General features: G+C 31.6%; 2 protein-coding genes across 2 annotated transcripts in view; one reads left to right on the top strand and one right to left on the bottom strand.

Annotated features, from left to right (window-relative positions):
* The first annotated feature begins 4,354 nt into the window (after window positions 1-4,354).
* The window catches only part of LOC111002918 (paired box protein Pax-6-like), a 40,275-nt gene continuing 24,295 nt past the window's right edge, over window positions 4,355-20,334 (top strand). The window contains exons 1-4 of the mRNA XM_045628724.1: window positions 4,355-4,770; window positions 9,961-10,081; window positions 11,142-11,307; window positions 13,869-14,049. Coding sequence (XP_045484680.1) covers window positions 9,994-10,081; window positions 11,142-11,307; window positions 13,869-14,049 — 435 coding nt within the window. The 5' untranslated portion in view covers window positions 4,355-4,770; window positions 9,961-9,993. The remainder of the gene's footprint in view (window positions 4,771-9,960; window positions 10,082-11,141; window positions 11,308-13,868; window positions 14,050-20,334) is intronic.
* LOC111002920 lies at window positions 5,893-7,885 on the bottom strand. Its single transcript, XM_045628682.1, has 3 exons — window positions 7,718-7,885; window positions 6,056-6,852; window positions 5,893-5,904 (listed from the first exon to the last, which is right to left on the bottom strand). Exons 1-3 carry the CDS (start codon window positions 7,854-7,856, stop codon window positions 5,893-5,895), a joined length of 948 nt encoding a protein of 315 aa, XP_045484638.1. The 5' UTR covers window positions 7,857-7,885.

Raw genomic sequence — 20,334 nt, forward strand, 5'->3', positions numbered from 1 at the left:
AATGTAAAGTTTAATTGTCTTGTTTTAGATGATAAAGATTTTACGTTGTAATTGTTTTCCTGTTCTTTGTTTTTCATATCTAAACGAGTGTGTAATACTCCCAGTATTTACTCGTCTTTTACCGAAACACATTTCTTTTGGTTATTTTTACATTCTATTTACAAGTTACAAATCAAACATTTATCTTGTTTTTTACAGAAAGCTATATTTAAAATATTTTTTAATTATTAAATTAATATTTCTTCTGAATTTTCTTGTAACTTAGCTGTTATTAAAAATAGTGAAAAATAATGCGTTATTCTAATACCTGCGCATGCGCTGAAACGCATTTAAACTATAATGAGGCATACTTAATTACGGTAATTTGCATAATAATTGCAGTTGTAGGAAGTGTGCTCAGTGGTTGCATCGTGGAGCCATTTCGAGATAATGCATTCATTGTAAAGTTATGTACTTTTGTATATAATCACCCATATTCATCGCGAGAAAATAACGTTTATTTTATATTTTTCCCTGATATTATATGTCATGTTTGTTATTTGATGTAGTAAATAACCGAATATCTATACAAAAAGATCCTTTGGTGTAGAATTGGAAACAAAGTTATGAGTTGTGTTCAGGAGCTCGCCATTCCCCAGCATCGGACGGCATAAATTCGTGGCAGTTTTGAATATAGCGCGAAGAAATTTTGGAATTATATCACATTTTAAATCTTTTATCCATGTAGGTAACAAAATGTACACGTATGAACGTCAAAACAGAAATGTTTATAAGATGCTTCCAATTCTACATTTACTGCTGTTCTCAAATCAAGTAAAATCTCCGCCACTCTTTTTAATGGCCTAGTTTTTGTCTTACACAACGTTTGTAAGGAGCTGCAACCATTACACCATGATCCACATGACATGTTGAGTAATTGATTGTAATAAAATAAATTAAAAACAAAGATTTGTCCTCTATCAGCTGGAGGCATGGAAATAGGAGCACGCACTTACATTCTCGTGGGAACAATACGCAAATACAAAGTCGAAAGTCACCACAAGCACCCGTTCACGAGTATGACGCATGGCCAGCCATCGGCCCCTTGTCATATTTTAGGGAAATAGACGACCCGACGCATGGACGCCACGATCACGTGGAACACTCTGCTCTACAGCAATGCTGAGCCAGGGCCAGTTACAACCATAACACACACACACGTAAAAGGTAACTTATTCCTTCATTTTCCTTTTTGGATTATTATTATTATTGTGTTAGTAATGTTTATACTTACACGGTATTAAAGAAACAGAAAAAAATCACCAAGAATTACTTAACACAATAAAAGAAACCTTGAAAAATCTAGATATTAACATCGATAACTACGAAATAAATAACTACTATAGACTGGGAAGGAAAAAAGACGAGAAAAAAGTAAGACCAATACTTATAACTTTTACGTCATTCCAAAAAAAGATAACAATATTGAAAAATAAAATGAAAATGTCTAAACATACTTATATAACTGAAGATTTTTCGAAGGAAACGATGGAATTGCGTAAAAACCCGCAAGAAAAATTAAAACAAGAAAAACAAAATGGAAAAGACGCATTCATTCGAAACAACAAAATTGTAATAAGAGAAACTTCAGATACAGAAAAAAGAAAGAGAGAAAACTCGACGTCACCTGACAACATACACTTCGGTGGCTCGAAAAAGATCATTGCTCCTCCAAAACTGCACAAAACGAACGCATTTGAGTATATGAGGGCAAGACTATCACCCACACAACAACATCAACAAGTGTCAGGAGATAACAACAAAAATATAGTAGCCCCCGCAAAACTGCAAAGAACTGACCCATTCGCATGCATGAGGTCTAGATCACATTCTTTGACTGAAACAACAAAACCAAAAGCTTAGCAATCTCGAGACATCGGTAACCGGACAAAAACAACAATTACAAGCACAGAACATTTGGAAAAGGAAAATCGCCCCAACCCGGCTGGTCACCGTGGGGCAAGAGACCAATACCCCCTAGGATTGCCCCCTCCCAAAAAACACAACATACATACATATGCACACAAGGCAATCATACTGATGGGAGATTTCAATGGCCAGATTGGTAAAAGATTAACAAACGAAAATAACATACTACGCCAATTCAGCACAGGAAAAAGAAATGATAACGGACAAAGACTAATACACCTGGCACAGGCACATAACCTTAGGATATTAAATAGTTTATATAAGAAAAACAAAAATAAAAAAAATGGACCTGGATTTCTCGTTGGACGTGAAAAATGAGATAGATTTCATATTGTCAAATAAACCTAAATTCTTCAAGGATGGGAAAGCCTAGGGGAGGCCTATGCCAAAAGGCAAACTGATACCGAAAATTGAAATAAATCTTATGTATATTTGTTACAGGTTAATCAGTAATAAAGGCTATTTTTATTTTATTATTTTATTTATTTTATTTAATGTTTATACTTTAAAGTGACAACTACATATTCGAGTTAACAGTCAGTCGGTTTTCAATTATTATATTATCAGCCTATTATCTATTAATTAAATAGTTATTATAAAATAAAAAAGTTAATACTACGAGACCAAAGATAAGTTTTAAGTGATTAAGAAATATTTGTTAACCACCAAGGCCACTACTGGGTATTCTGGAGCCAAAAACATATATAACAACATTTATAATACAGACCAAAAAGATTGGACTTTATAACTACAGCTTTTTACAAATATTTCGCTAGAAACAGTTTTTATTGAAAAATTCAAGCTTCGTGTTTAGATTTTTTCTTTATTATTATGTTTCCAACAAAAGTTTTAGCGAGACAAACAAACACTTGATTTTTTTATGTAAAAAGAAACTGTACCTAATTTAAAAGGTTTTTAGATTTTTTTATATATCTGTTTTAATCATTATCGAAGTATAAACATATTTACTTAAGTCAAAGGCCTAAAATTTACACGGAATATTTAATTCAAATTCAAAACTTTAATTTAATTCAATTAATTCAGAATATTCTCTGTTATCCTCCGAACAGTCATATCCTCCTAGAGACAGAATGCTGAGTTTTTCCTAAGTTTTATATAAAATTTCTTTCCTTTATCTTAGGTTTAGGTATCTAAGGTTTTCGATGGTAGGTATATAAATTTAATTCATAGGTTGAATTTATGTTAATTAGTTTATTAAGTTATTATTTTAATGAATGTCGATGTTTTGATGGACGGGGATTTGTGACCAATTTGTTCCGTCACACATTTTTGTGTATTTTTTTTAATAAAAAATCGGCTAGATGTAGCAGCTAGATCTAATTAACTAAAGTGGAAGCCTCAATCGAACTGATGCAGTACAAGAGGTGAGGTTTCCTGTTAAAATAATGCACATATTATAACAATTATCCTAAGTATTGATGATCACCATTTAATAATCATCTATAGATTTTTTAGAACAAAACAGTATTTTTTTTATTGAAATGTTACTTTTCAAATACGATTATATTTTTACAAATTAATAAATGTAACTGTTATAATTATCATTGTTTCATTATTGAAAGTTGTTCTTAGACAAACTAAGTCCTGTAAATTAACTAAGTCGGAACTGTTACAGTCTCCTGCCGTTTTAAAGTTCGGCACTTTTGCAATGCACAGAGTGCATCGGAATACCGTTGCCAAAACGTAAATTCCAATTTCAAAAGAAAACAAAAGGGAAGCGTTTGACGCCAAAAATTTCAACCGCTTGATTGGCTGAAAATCGTCCGAGCTCACGTGCTATTGGTCACAGATAATATTTGTATGACTAACGGTTATGCGGGGGAGATAAACCAAAATGCGACCGCAGATGTTGACATACCATTTTATTTAATTAGACATGGGAAATACAATCTTATTTTCTTAACAGAACAGTTCAATTTTGCAATATTTATAATTCCGGACTAAGATTAGGATTTTTTCTTTTAGCTACGGTGTTCCAGCATTATTGCTATTATTATATTATCATGCATAATATGCACTGAAATCTTAAATAACTGAAAGAAAAGATTTTTTCCAGTTATTTACAATTAGATGCAAATGACTAAAAATTTTATAGGATTTGTTTTTCATGTGTTTATCAGATTTGTAATTGTCAGTCTTACAACATTGCTAAAGTTATGTAAAACTTCAGATATTCGAGTTTATAACTAAGTCCAATCTATTGATTTTATTGAAATTAAACTTGGCGATAAAGACGACTACGCAAATGAAACACGTCATTAACAAAACCAACCCCTTATTTCACAAAATAATTTTATTATAATAGATAATTTAAAACTGTCCAACTTCGCCCCACCACTTGGGAATAAAAGAGAAATGGGCGGGGCGTAAATAAAACAGAAACCTTCTAAAAATACAAGCGTCCTTTTCGCGCAAGTGAGCAGTCCTAAGTACTGAGTGCTCTACAATGGGAGTTAAAGGAGTGCTGTTGTCTCTTTCACTTATGGCTCTACCAAATAGAGCTATCTCAACATGAGCCCTTCATTTCTATAAAGGTATAAGCGGACGGCAGGGTCATAGTTCCACGTGAGATTGTGTTTTGTAATCAGTGAAGTGCCGCCTTTATTCTGTAGCAGAAGTACAATGTTCGCGCGTTTGACACTTTAACATTTGTTTGGCGGGAACACGATTTTGATACGCCCGTTTTTAGTGTTGCTTATAGTGAAATGTATTGCAGTTAAAAATTACAACAGTTATTGCAAGGGCAATAACTAGGATTTTTTTCTCTCAAAGTTCTATAAGGTAAGAACAGAAAAAAATCATGTATTCAGTTCTCTATATCAGGGCCCTCCCATAAATACAAGTGGTCTCTGAAAAATAAAAGAGATTATTTGATAAAAACAAAAAAATAATAATTCAGCAATTATTATATTTCTGTCTGAGACTGATATAATATAAAACAAGTACGTTTGCCTATTATGTATATATAAACGCGCTTATTTATATATATTTTATTTATTGGGATACTATATATTAAGTATCCAAATATGCAAGCCAAGTACAAAAAAATAATTTAAACGTCAAATCGGTATCCAAAAATATATAAATGTATTATCCGAACGAACTTTTCTTTGAAATGTCTTTAATAAATAAGCCCTACAAATGGCATATATTAACCATCGCAACGAATATGATATAAATAAAAGTTTATTAATAAAGAAATGCATTGATTACCTAACTTGGGTTATATTTCTTGCTAACGGATTCTAAATGTTTGTGATATTATTTCAATGCACAAAGCTATTATTGCCTATTTATAATAATGCCGCTAATCATAGTTTATATAGACCTTAACTCAACCCCGACGGAAGCATAATACTGTAATTAAAAAGAAACTTACTCCTAACGTTGACCTTTTGGTTTTGGTACTCTTTGTGGTAGATCTCTTCGTCGTTCTTCTGCGCCACGGAGTTCTTACAGTAAAAGTTTCTGAGGTCACTTTTCGTTTCGGGACCCTTTTTGAGGTTTCCATAGTACTCGTGTTTGTGGACGTAATTAAATTACTGCTTTTCGTTGTCAATACTGTAGTGTCATTAATAAAGGTAATACTTTCATTTATTACTGTTGTAATTGCGTTTGTCGCAACTGTGATGTATGTATCTAGTTTTGTATTTGCCGTGCTATTTTCGTTTTTTATCTCTGGTTTTGGTATTAATGATTCTGTAGATTTCTCTGTTAAATCGGTGGTAGTCTCATCGCTATGGTTTTGATATACTTGCGTGTAATTTGTATTAGGAACTTCTATTGTTATATCGTTCGTATTATACGTATTATTCAATAATAATGGCATATGTGTAACATTATAAATTATACCTACACTCTTTGAATTTATGATAGAATTTACACTCGGTAATGATGTTGTATCTATCTCTGGACCTGTTAAAATAGTGACATTGAGGTTATATGTGTCATTTCTTTCAATTTTCGTACTGGGATAATCTGTTATCATAGTTACTACATCTTTAATTGGATTTTCATTTGTCTTATTAGAATTAATCATATCTTCCTTGTCTTGAAGTTTTGTTACATTAATTGGTATAGAACCAACCGTTACAACATTTTTGATTAATTTCTGCTGTTCCTTGAGTAGGTGTGAGTTTTTATGTTTTGTATCATTTATTAGTGGACCCATCATTGAACTAGTTATATTTATAAGGTTCACAGTGTTGTTTTGGTACGATTTTGAACTTCCAGACATATTACTATAATTTTCTATTTCAGTATAGGTGTAGTTAAATGGTAATGTTCGCAAAAATATTAAATCTTTTATTTTTACTGTAGTAAGACTCGCTTGTAAAGTACTTCTAGTTGTTACTTCGGTAGATGAATCTGGTTTGATTTCAGTCGTAGAAGAATTCAAAATATTTGTAGTTTCCAACAACTTTTTAGACCTTGCAGCTTTAGTTGTAGTAATTAAATTGCTAATATTTTCCTCTTTCAATGATTTAAAGGATGACCTTATTAGATTCATTGTGACCTTCAAAACATTGGTTGAATTCTTCAATACAGTTGAAGAGTGCGTGTGAAGGCGTTTCTTTGGTTTATTAGTAGTGAAAAATACGTCAATAAAATTCAATGTTGTTTTTTTATGCTTCTGAACCCTCTTAGTTAATGCGTCCTTAAATTCTTCTAAAGTCAAATAGGCGTTAGGTAGTTTTGATTCAACTGGATTGTTTATGTAAATAAAGGGACTCCCAGACCTGACTTTCCCCTTGATCATTAGATTATGCAGTTTGTAGCCATTCACTTCTTTTAACTTTTTAACGTGTATTTCAAATAGTTGATTCTGATCAAATTGACGTCTTAATATCACCAAATCTCCATCTGTAAAAGTTTTTTTAGATCCTAATACATATTAATACAGTGGTATATACCTAACGTGACCAGACCGTTTTGAACGGATCTGTCTCTTTTTCCAATTACGAGTTCCTGTATCCCCAAAATGAACTGTGGGCCGCAAAATTGTCCCATTTTTAGAAACCGCGCAAAAATTTGATCAGCAGAATTTAAAAAACGGGCCAAAAGTTTCATTCTTATGATATTGAAATCGTCACCAGCTATTTAAACAAATTTGTTCTTCTGATGTTTATCTACTAACATAACATTTTGGGTACCTATATTTTGTGATACTATTAACTCAACTAAGTTTTTCTAAAAAAATGTTTTTTTTTTATTTGACCTAAATTGAAAAAGAAATCCCGTTTTGAGTCAATATATAAATGGTCACTTTAAATATAACACTAAACGGCTTCACAATGCATCCCTGTTTTCGATTAATTGATTATATAGTTATCAGCCTTCTGTGCCTGACACTAATGTTTGGGTTTGAGACATGCTAGTTTCCTCACGATGTTTGCCTTAACGTAGGAGCAAATGCACATTCCATTAATGGAAAATTCCATTGGTGATAACCGTGATTCGATAATGTAAAGCATGGTTTGAAAATTATAAAATTATAAAAGTAAAATGTAGTAATCGTAAAGTATCAATACATATATCCTTGAAAATCGTATGAGGAAGAACACGTTGGACCGACAATCTCTTGAAAGTATTTTACTTGAAGTCCAAATGATTTAATTTTTTTCCGTCGCCGCAGTTAATTTATGATTCAAATATCAATGAAACAGATATAGATATGTGTTCGGCCTTTGTCTTTTCATAGAATTATGTAATGTTTTGTTTAACATACCTCTATTTAAAGCTTCCTTGTATTTTTTATATAAGTCGTTAATTACGGAATCCGATAGATCTTGCGCTTCATCAAAACCAATAATTTCATTGATAAATAATAAAATGAATACAATATTAATCCTATTTACTAAATCCATTTCACCGGTTCTCGCAAACTACATTTTTTAATAATTAGTGAGTTTCTAGTCGAATGCATGGATTGATTTTAATTTCACTATCGTAAAACTAGCATTGTTTTATAAGAGAATAAAACTCAAAAGTTTTTGACAGACAAATTCAAATTCTATGATAAACATTGTCCTTTAATGTCAAATCAACTGATATTTGTCACAGTGCTTGTTTATGATTTTTTTAACTCTATATTTATGGAAGGGTAGTGTTGGCCTAGTGGCTTCAGCGTGCGACTCTTATACTTGAGGTCGTATGTTCGATCCCGGGCTGTGCACCAATGGACTTTCTTTCTATGTGCGCATTTAACATTTGCTCGAACAGTGATGGAAAACATCGTGAGGAAACCGACATGTCTTAGACCCAAAAAAGTCGACGACGTGTGTCAGGCACTGGAGGCTGATCACCTACTTACACATATTAGATTTAAAAATGATCATGAAACAGAATCAGAAATCTTAGGCCAGGACCTAAAGAGGTTGTAGCGCCACTGATTTATTTATATTATTATTTTTATGGAGATTTTAGAGAGCTATTTTTACAATTTAAGTGTAAGTGTAACTCTTGCGTCTATGGGATTTGAATAAGAATTAATAAACACTGTACGATTATTTGTCCTTACATTATTTTATTATCAAAATAGCCAAAAGATTACTTTATTAGTGTGTTTATGAAGTTATTTATTATAAACAAAGTTATCAATACTTGTATTATTAAATATCTTATAAAACATGATGCAATTCAATTTAAATCATCAACACAACAAAATTACCTACATACAAACATTAAATTATAAATGACAAAGCATACGCCCTCATGAATCACCCAAGTCCGGAAGAACGATCTGTATTCAATCAGATATATTAAAATGGAATAATATTTCTCGTTCTTATGTAGGTACTTATTTATAAAAAGAAGTCTCAATAACCTTTTTTGGTCTGGGTCACTGAATCTGTTTCGTAATAATTGGTTTTTTCTAATATCTATATTTTTTTTTATAATAATTATTTATTTATTGCATGAATATGGTACAAAATGTTAAGGTGGTACAATCGTAAACCGTTCGCAAATTCTGCCACACACAGTGGCGCGCAAATTTATCTTAATTTACATTTTACATTATTAGTCAGAATCAATTCTTATATTATCCGTATCGTATATATCTTACTTTATTAAATTTGTATCAACTGCAATGTCTCACGCAAACAATCATTTATTGAATAGTAAATTTTTTCCAAAAGTAATGCACTAAGTCGCTTCTTAAAGACTCTAGTCAGAAGACCTTTTAATTCTTTTGGTAATTTATTGTAAACTTTAATTGCCATACAAAAAGTGTTTTTTCGTAACAGTTCTAAATTTATTTTTGGCACAGCCAATATCTCTCCATGTCTTCTTACTTCTATTTCTACATTCGACTTATAAATATGTATATTTCTGTGCACGAAATTTTTTATCCTGAAGTGCCTCTCCCTTTAATATTGGCAGCTCATGTCTGAGCGTCGTAGCAATCAAGCATGTGTGGACTTTATGTTTCCACAGGTTCCTGTCCATCGCCAGTGTCTGATAGTGACGATAAGTCTCAAAATCCTAAGAGCGGACTAGGGAGCGTTAAATATAGAAAGTCCATTGGTGCAATTCGAACCTACGTCCTCAGGGGTGAGAGTTACAGGTTAAAGCTACTAGGTTGATACTACTTTTTTTGTTGTCAGTTAACGCAATACCAGCAACTAGTAACAATCTACAATTTATTTAAGTGTTTGCGGAATATGATTAAATCAAATTATATAATTCCAATTAGACCACCTAATATCGCACTTTTCACATTAAATAAAATATAAAGATGATTCTAGTTGCCCCTTCAAAAAGTCCACACTTACTTAAATAAGTATTTACAATATTGGTTTAGATTAGTTAAATAATTATATGTGAAGACAACGAACTCCTAGAATAAAAATACTATACAGGTCTATTATTGTATTATTAATATACATCCTGACATATTTACAAATATCAAAACCGTAAGATATTATGTATTAAAGAGTAAATAGTATTAAGTAGATGTAATCTGTACAGGGCATCATCATAGAAGAATACGGGGTGTACACAATGCTGCCGGCGCAGCAGATAACGCCAATCTCTCCTTGGCCACCCGATACCAACCTTCTGGATCGGATGGACGATCTGGCGCACAAAGGTAAAGGTAATGGTGACCACCATTGTTTACTATTACTAGCTTAGATGCTGGGTAGCTCTGGGTTTTATTTTGTATATAGTAGTATATATATGTAATATATTTAAGAGTAAGATTTATAATAGATTGTTACGTTGTTAAAATAATATATGATGTTACTTTTGTAAACAAATAAATAACACAAATAATAAAGTAGTTTAGGTTTTTAAGATTTGCATAGACATATCGACAATAAGTCATATAGCTTTCTACATATACTTACCGATACTTTGAAATGTAGAAAAGAGTATTTAGTGTATTAAAACTTTTGCTTTTATTTATTATGTACCATATTTATACTTAATCTTTTTGATTTGTTTTGTATATATATGAATAGAACTACGCTTTTCAAAGCAAAAATTTGATTAGTTTTCCATTTTCATACGAACTAAAAATAATTTATTTTCATAATATTAGTAAACGTACCTATATACACATATATTTAACATATATTTTATTTAAATGATCATAAGCTAACGCAATATTAATTTTCAAGCTATATTAATAATACCTATTTGAATGCTAAAGATAGCAGGTATGTCAGCAAAAACCTACACTTAAAACCAGTCTCGAACTAACTAACGAGTAAATAGAATCTAATAGTGATTAAGTATTATACATTTCGTTATAAGAAATGGTATAGTAAAGATGACTATAATAAAATTCTAGGCAACCTCTTTAATTTGGCCCACACTACCAACAAACTTTAAGCATTTTTCCGATCCGGATCCGAGTGGTCGGCATACAGCACATTGGGTGCCGATAACTCGGATCCGAGAGCTAAGGATGGCAATGGTTTAAAAAATGAACGGAATGCCTGCACGGATCCGAGTACTTAATGTGTTAAATTAAATTATTTCATAATCTCGACTAAAATGTTGATAAAAACATATATTATTAGGTTATTATTTTTTATTCTCCAAAACTATAAAAAATAATAACTATAATATACTGCTGTGTTGTCTGTTGCATAAGTCTGTGACGTGGCGTGATTAATTAGAGTAAGCAGGCTTGTGATGGACAGGTCACAGCGGTGTTAACCAGCTCGGCGGGGTGTTTGTAGGAGGCAGACCGCTACCTGACTCCACGCGGCAGAAGATCGTTGAGTTGGCGCACTCCGGGGCGAGGCCCTGCGACATCAGCCGGATACTGCAGGTCTCCAATGGCTGCGTGTCCAAGATACTCGGCAGGTGCGTGTAGCTTCAGGGCTGTTGCCTTTCACACTTAGTAACATACATGAACTGAAGCGAAAATTATATGTAATGTATCCATCCATCATATCCATGTAAAATTATGTGAATGTAAATTAGAACGTTACATTTGTTTGCCTACCCATTTTATGTATGTACTTTTTGTCACTTAATATAACTTTACTGTGGAATGGAAGCCTGGTTATCCATGTCACAGGTTTTTACCTAGTTTGGAAACCAGTCTCCCAATACCGTCGCAACTGTAATTTTATTTATTATTGTTTGAATGAATGAATGTTATATGAGAGAAAAATAAATTATTATTATAAAAAGAAAAAAAAACTTATCCCATCTTGGAGACGGAGTAGTCAGCCAGTTTGCGGTTGTTGCCTTGGAATCATCCAGATGAGAGTTCAGTAATAATTAGTCTTCTTTTCGTTCTGTAATTTCTGCTTCATGCTTAATTTCAAAAGCATTCCATGCTTAAAAGTGTTCATTAAATTTGAGAAGCTATTTTGTATGAAATTACGAATTCACACCACAGGCACCTTGAAGTAATCAAAATGACAAATGGTTTAATAAATCGTAATATATCAAGACCAAACCACAATTAGCATAGATCTCTGGTAACACTACACCCAGTTATCCGAAAAATGTTGCCAGTAATCAATACCAGGTTTAACTAGCCGTAACCGCAGTATCATAGTTGCGACCACATCGTAACGTCAGGGTTAAAACCTGTATAAAAAGTTTCATTAGGTTTAAATGCAGTTGAAATATTTCAAAATATATGGCACTATTTATTTTATGAGAATCAGTGTTTTATGCATAACTAAACAATTGTTTTTTTAATAAAAGGTCCACGTTTTTAGAGCGATTCAATCTACATAAAACAGATGTGATTTTTGTAGAAATTTTAATGAAAGTGCTTTTTTTTAATTATTTGAGATTGCCTGCAAGGGATGCCTTGTTAGCGATAAGGCCGCCTGTTGTAAACTTTATATTTTTTGGGTATTGTGTTCTTCGTTATTTTTTTAATGCAACGAAGTGTGAATATACATTGTGATAATATTGCGCTATCGAAAATATTAAGTACAGTTCATTTATATTAATAGAGTTCTTAATTTAGTCTTCTATCAAATATATATACAATAGCTATGCCCAATTTCTTAGAATTAAAAAAACACTTTTAATAATTAAGGCTAGTCTACGAACAAGTATTATGTTTCACATTTTAAACGCCATATGGGACTAAAATGTACCAAAATATTCGAGACACGGCCCAAGGCTCTATTAAGCCTGGTTTTGTGACCATGTAACATGAGACGATCTATTTTCATGACACATGGAATATTCTTATTAACTTTGCGGTTGAACGCAGTAACGTCTGAGACGAAATAACAACAGCAAACATAGGTATCCCAAGAGAAACTTTTATAAACATATAACAAAGACAATTTTATTTCCTTAAGCAACTAAAATAGATCCAGGAAGTTTTTTTAAAGAAAGAAAAATTTAATAATAACTAATTGGAATCAAAAGATGAATATTTTTTACAGCATCACATTTTTAATGTTATATTGTGTTTGGTCTATTATCTACATCTATATTATCTATTAGTCTGACGTAGTTTCATTTATTTATTTATTTGAAACCCAAACTTTGTACAATACAACAACTAGAACCTCAAATCAATGTCAAATTTAAATTATTCACAAAAAGGTTGATTTCTCTTATATAACAATTTATAAGTGTGCTGTGATAAGCTTATATAAATAAATACAAGTATCCTCTAATATAAAAAAATATACAATAAAATATATATAAAAATAGATATTCTGGTGTATACTGTAAAAAAACAATACCTATTAAAATATGATTACAAGTAAACATACCAGTATTTCTAAGCAAATTCTTCTTTGGATATTTTTAAAAACCTTCTCGAAACTTAAGCAAAAAGCTCACTCGCTGACAGCCAGACAGAACCTGCTGTCATATTTATAACCCGTTGATACATTATATCTTTCAAGTTCTATTTATGGTTGAGACTAGCTACAAAAAATATTCACTTTCTACTTTCATAATTCTATTAAATTGTGTTAAGTATTTGTGACTGAATTTTGTCCCGTTTTTATAATATATAAAACAACTATAATAATAAAAATAAAAAAATAGCAGTGGCAACTTTTTAGCTTATTAAACAACCTAAGCAACTAAATATAATCTTACATGGAAACTCTATTCGTTTTTACAATAAACTCTCAAGCGATTAGAGAATTATCACCTAATAAATTCAAAATCGTGAAACGTAAATTAATCAATAAAGCTTAATAAACAGTAATTATTATATACAGCTTTTCCTTGGACATAGGCCCCCTCTGAGGGCTTCCTTTCTTCTCTGTTTCGAGCTTCTCTTCATTTGTCTTCCTCGTTTTCTTTTGTCATTTGCGAGGAAGCCATTCCGTCCCTTTCTTCGTCAATTTATCTTTAAGAATGGTACGTTAAATACTGATATGTAGCCAAGTTTTTATATTATTAGTGTTAACATAAATTTCTTTTAGATATTACGAGACTGGGTCAATTCGACCTCGGGCAATCGGTGGTTCAAAGCCACGGGTAGCGACAGCCGAGGTTGTAAGCAAGATAGCGCAGTACAAACGGGAATGCCCCTCAATCTTCGCGTGGGAGATCAGAGACCGCCTGCTTAGCGAAGGAGTCTGTTCTTCGGATAATATACCTAGTGTAAGTACGATTTCTATTAGAACTTATTTATGTAAAGGGATAACTGTTCTGATAAAATTTATATGAATTTCAGTGGAATTTTACTTGAATTTAAAAATGTGAAAGAATATAATGTTAAATATTAAATAAAAAATATTTAAAGAAATTAAATTTACTGTTACTGATAATCTTTAAACATCTGAATTACAATGTGAATTTTCAATTTGGAAATATAAGGCATCAAAATAAAAAAATATTAAAAAGAAGCAGTTTTTATCTCGGTAGTGCTTGACTTTTTATAATGTTCAGATCGAAGGTACACACTTAAACAAAGATCATTATAATATTTGGATCTTGTTTGATTTCTGCAGATCTGTAGATAGTAGCAAGCATTTAAATATAATTATAAGTTTAAATACAAAAAATTTAAAAAAGTGTTTCTTTTTTTAATGTGTAAAAGTTATAATAAATATATATATATAATGTTAATAAAAGACAATAGCAAGCATTAAATTAATAACAAGATTAGTTTACATCCATTTTATATATAATAACGGTCGATAGGCCATCATGATTTACATAAATTTAACAAATTTATAACAGATAATAATAGGCTATACCCTTATTATGCAGACAAAGACACGCGCATCAGCCAGGCATTTAAAATCTCTATAATTTCAGTGCGATATAAAATCGTACTGCTATAACGCCTTATCGCCCCCACGAACCCCACTCCCCCCGTAGCAAAACAATATGACGTTATAACTTTTTTCTTCGTCTTTCCCTTTTTTGAATAAGGCTCCCTTCTGGGACAGCCTTTAGACGGCTCACATATAGGATGGTTAAATCCAACCTACGTTTTTGGTATCAAATATTGTTGGCAACAAAAACGGTATAGCATCATCAGCAAATACATAGTTCTACGGGAATAGGAATCACAACTTTGCGATACTTTGATACAGTCTTATACAATAATATTGACTGTTTAATCCGTGGGTTGTCTGGAAGATATCGCTCGAAAGCGATAATGCCGCCAGTTGCACTCCTTTTTACTGATTTATTTTCATTAATAGTAATAATAATAATCTTTATTTATTTTCTCACAAAACTTCATACATGATAAGTTACAACTATTTATTAATGTATGTAAATAATTGTCATTCTTATTTCTTTCGTATTTCTGTAAACTTTCACGAAATGTTAATAAAAAAATTAAGACGCTGATACATCTAGTTAATTGTTATTAAGCTGTAATAAAAGCAGTTACTAATTGTCAAAATAGTATATAAATAATATGGCAACAAATCTAAATATTTAAAAAATTTAAAAAGCGAGTTCTGTTAAAACATACAAAGTATTTTGGACGAACGAAATCCTAGAAGGTTTAAGTTTAAACTTTGCCCAAAGAAACACACTGTATCACGCTGTCATACTTTATATATGCGTAGTTATGAATAGTAGTAGACTATGGAGGTAGGGTGTACGTGTAGGTACATCAGAAAATTACGTTTTTTACTTAAAGGTCAATTTAATTTATATTTATTATCCATACCTTTTAAATTGTATTTTAGCATTACACGTATCAATAAACACAAACGGTTTATGTATACTGTTAATTTTTCATATAACCCTATATACTTTCCATATATATACTTTTACTTAATGTTAGGTAGAATCCACACGAACTGATTTTTACATAAACAAAACACTAACGCTTCAAGCATCACTTATATTTAAGTACAGGTTTCACTCTTTTATGATCTCCTAAAAACAAGCGAGCCGAAAAAAGAAAGATTAAGATGTGAAAACAGTCATTAAGTCAAATTTAAGCAACGGGTAAATTCCTAAACACCCCTCGGAATACTTGTGAATACTTAACATAAATTAATTAATAAAACCCGCCATCATCCTGTCGTTGACGTTCCGAGAAAAAGAAGCATTACGACCTCCGCCAAGAATATCGAGAAAAACATAAAACCCCCAAATGGAAGGTATCTGTAAAACGAGATGAACATAGGATATCGTAATAGGTGCGAAAGAGTTGAGCATCTTTTTCAATGGATGGGGAGAGCGGGCGATTTTGACACGGTGCCGAATAAAGAAAATATGAAGGCTTTTGTTGCCGTAAAAATTCCTGTATAGGGGATAAAGTCTTTAAGTTATCAGGGGGAGGAAGGGCTCTTAGGTGTCTATAAACAGGTAGATAATATTATGCATGCTCTCGTCGTATTTATCGAGCACAGGGTTGTCGTGTTTACGTATCTATGGTTAAGGGTTGAATATATTAACGTCATAAGATCCATTAGTAGTGACGTCATTTTGTAAATATAATAATGAAGGGAACATGTAATAGTTTTCAAACGTACTCGCGTACTGATTTTTAACATAACGAATAATTTACATGTTGAATTTAAATTTTAGTTCACTACAGTATAGTTTGAATAGCCTCGTTTAGCTTAGTAATAAACAAGATCGAAACTATAGTTAAACCTTTACACTAACGACCCTTAACTAAAAATGCGAAACCACTCAACCTTGCTAAATACACTGCCCTAAACGATGCGTTTTGCCGTTGAAATGTGTGATTAATATCCATAATGTTACAGTACGATTTTAATTAACAATAAAAATATGCGGTGAGAGGGTCAATTGTCGTCAGGGTTGTCATAGGGTCATATCGTGTCAGAGCATGCGTTCCCGTAGCAAATCACTTCCGGGCCACTAAATCCAGGCCAAATTAATGCATTTAGCACGCTCCCGGCACTTTTGCTGGGGATGACAACTTTATTTTATTGTATCGCGATATTTTCTTGTCACGTTACTGTCAACGACCGATGTGTCATTTTTTGTACGTTCAATTTATATGATACCATGATTTATAGAAATTTTGTATAATATTTATTTATGGTCTATATTTTAAAGTATATTTTGAAATATAGTTTTTTTACATATAGACTTTAGGTATAACTAATATATGTATATATTATAAGTATCTGTAGGTAGTTACAAAAAAATTCAAGTTTAAAACAACTCTGAAACAGCTTAAGCCATGACAAACAGAAAATACACAGTATCCGACGATATTAAGCCCAGATTGTTCCGCTGAGTAGCTCAGAACACTGATTTAAAATATCATTACGTATCATATCTGAGATGGCGATCTCACGGGGGTTGGGATATCGCGGCAACAAATTGTAACAAAGAGAGCCAAAGAAGATTACTGTAGAAAACGCGTGCCGCGCACGCGACTCGCATGTGGTCCACTATACCCCACCCTACCCTAAAATATAACAGAACAAAAGTATACTTTAATACAAAACAATAACGCACAATTTCCAATGTTTTATTTTAAAAATTTACTGCAATTGCACTGATGAAAAATATGCCGTATACGTCATTTATAAAGTCCAAAATGGATTGATGGGTTAATTAATCGGTTAAAGAGAAGCGTCAGAGAGAAATTAATACCGCAATTCGTGGGATTTAAGGCTTATATTGGAGTTGCAAATAAATATATGAAACAATTGTTTATTTAACTGTTTTTGACATCTTTGTCTTCAGGCTATTTGTATACCCTGATACATTTTTATTTTTCCCTTTTTAAAAGGTCTTAAAATCGTGCAACTTCTTTGAAAATATGTACTTACGTCCGAATTACATATGTAATATGTATAAATGCAATTTATTAGGCCAACTGGTATTTATTTTAATGTATCACCTCTTAGGTAAGATACTTATGAAAGGTCATAACTCATAAGTTCCAATACAACATTATATTTAAACACTTGTTAAAAAACTTTTACAAAAATACGGGATTATTTATGCCTTGCGATTCCAACTGTCTCTAAAGTTATAAATATTTCAATGTTATTCAATTAGAAGGAATTGTTTCTGAGATTAACTAAAAAACTCCTCTTTATAATATGTAATATGAATATATAATAAAAGCCAGTAACTTATCAGCTCGTAGCGCCGGTAATTTACCCGCTCGTACCCGAGTAAATTCAATTTAATATCACCGATATAAAGGCATGTAATTTCATTAAACGCACAGGCTAAGGTGTCATCAATACCATACAATTCAGCCCCAGTTAATTACAAGTTTTGAGTGCAATAAGCCGAGACGAAGCGTGCCTCAACCCCGCCTACAATGCCTATTGATTTCTATTAGATTTTCTTTTTATTACGGATTATTAAATATTAAATCGAGATAAAACTTTATCGTATACTGATAATGATAATAAATGCAATCTCTTCGCTCTTTACACTCATATTTGTAAATTAATATAAAGTAAATAACACATTACAAATAATATTAAAATATAGATGTCTATAATTAAAACATATCAAGTAGCTTTATATTGCAAACTGAAAGCAACAAAGCATATTGAAAACTGGTTTAAGTTAAAATCTTAAGATATTGGCACAGTTAAACTGTCATTTTCATACAAAGGTCTATCCACAGACACCGATACGACTCACCAAGGATGGCTTGTATCGACAGATGGCTAATAAAAAATCCGTCGATTGGTTATTGGCACACGTTTTTGCAACATTTGTGTTAAGATAACCGAATAACCCACCATAAACCCAATAACCTATCTCAGATGCATTGAGATTGTGCGTTAAAGAAACAACAATAAATCCGGATCGCCCAGATCAGTCCTAAATCGTAAGTTTTAAAATATGATATGTATTCTTGCACTATTTAGGTGTAATATTTGTACTTTTCAAAACACATCACTTCGAGGGTGTCAACCGAAGCGAGTTAAGTACGGACTTCGAACACGTGCGACGGGCGATTTTTTTTATTTCCCCTCTTATTACTATCGACTTGTGCAATAATGTTCAAATATGAATCGATTTTTGCGTTTAAATTCGGGTCAACAAAGAACACAAACTGTTTATTTTTTAACTAGAATTTTTACTGTAATTGAAAAGAACTGCAAATAACTTTTATAAAGAAAATATCTACCGAAATTGACCCTCAAATTTCTGTTTAATTATAATTGATTTACAAATAATAACGACATTAAAATACAATATAATTTAAGCCAAAAATAAATTATGTTTTTTTAACATTACACATTATTATATACTAGGCGTAACTAATTATGTATTATACCTTTAACAAGGCACTCTGTCTCGCGTATGAATAAGAACGGATTGCGTATATTAGCCTAATCCCCAGTCTATGTCCACTCCAGTCGAGTGCCACACTTGTTATACCGAGTGTACAGACAGCAAATCAAAAAATTACTATATTTTCATCATATATTTTCATCATTTTTTTGATTTAGTTATTCATGCAATTGCTGTTTAACCAATGAAATACTGTATTTTAAAAATCATTAATTATCTCACAAGTGCATAAATATACTTTATTTTGACTTAGACTAAAAGGTCCTTACTTGACATGTGATTGTTAATCACAGAAGTTATATAAACAATGGTTTTATTTACATTGTATTGAAAAATATGAATCATATAACCCGAACATTAAGATCTTCCAAAAATCATCAGCGCTTGCTACGCTTAGTGCTACGAAAAGCGTAGAGCTTCCATACTATATTCACGTAGACCTATTTTGTAATTTGTATTAGTAACATAATTTTCTATCCATACACACACCCCACGTACGATCAACAGATACTTGATAAGATAAAATAGGAGATTACCATCAACTTGAGCTACATATTGGGGTATTATAACGAAATGTTTATTAGTTTAGGGGCTGTAAACAAATCTTTACAATAAACATAATATAGTATACAGTATTGATAAAAAAATTAGTAGTAGCAATTAAACTCTATGGACAAAATATTGAAATCGTGTATATATATATATACACGATTTTTTTTATTCTTTGTTCATTGTTATGTTTTATCAACTTGAAGTATATTGCCCGTTTCTCATGTCTATTGTACACCCTTGATATATCAAGGCTACTGCTATACAGTAAATGTGAATTCAGATTTAATATTTTATTTACGTTTATTAATAAGTGTGTTCATATGTATAGTGTAGAATAGCAAGGTTTCATTAATAAAAACCTACGCATTTTTTCACTCTTCAATTGTCGTACAATTTTATTGCATAAAAGTCAAACAAGATACAATACAGTCTAGACTATCGACTGCTCATATCATCTATAAATAGAAACTACGTCAATGGATTTTTAGATATCGCAATCGCAATATATTTTTTAAAACGGAAGAGATATCAGTCAATGACCCCTTTATTTACATTTGTATTAATAGTTATATTTTTTTCTTTCTTTAATATATTTAAATCTCCTGTCACGAC

Source organism: Pieris rapae, chromosome 6 (assembly GCF_905147795.1).
Source record: "Pieris rapae chromosome 6, ilPieRapa1.1, whole genome shotgun sequence".
NCBI classification, from domain to species: Eukaryota; Metazoa; Arthropoda; class Insecta; order Lepidoptera; family Pieridae; genus Pieris; species Pieris rapae.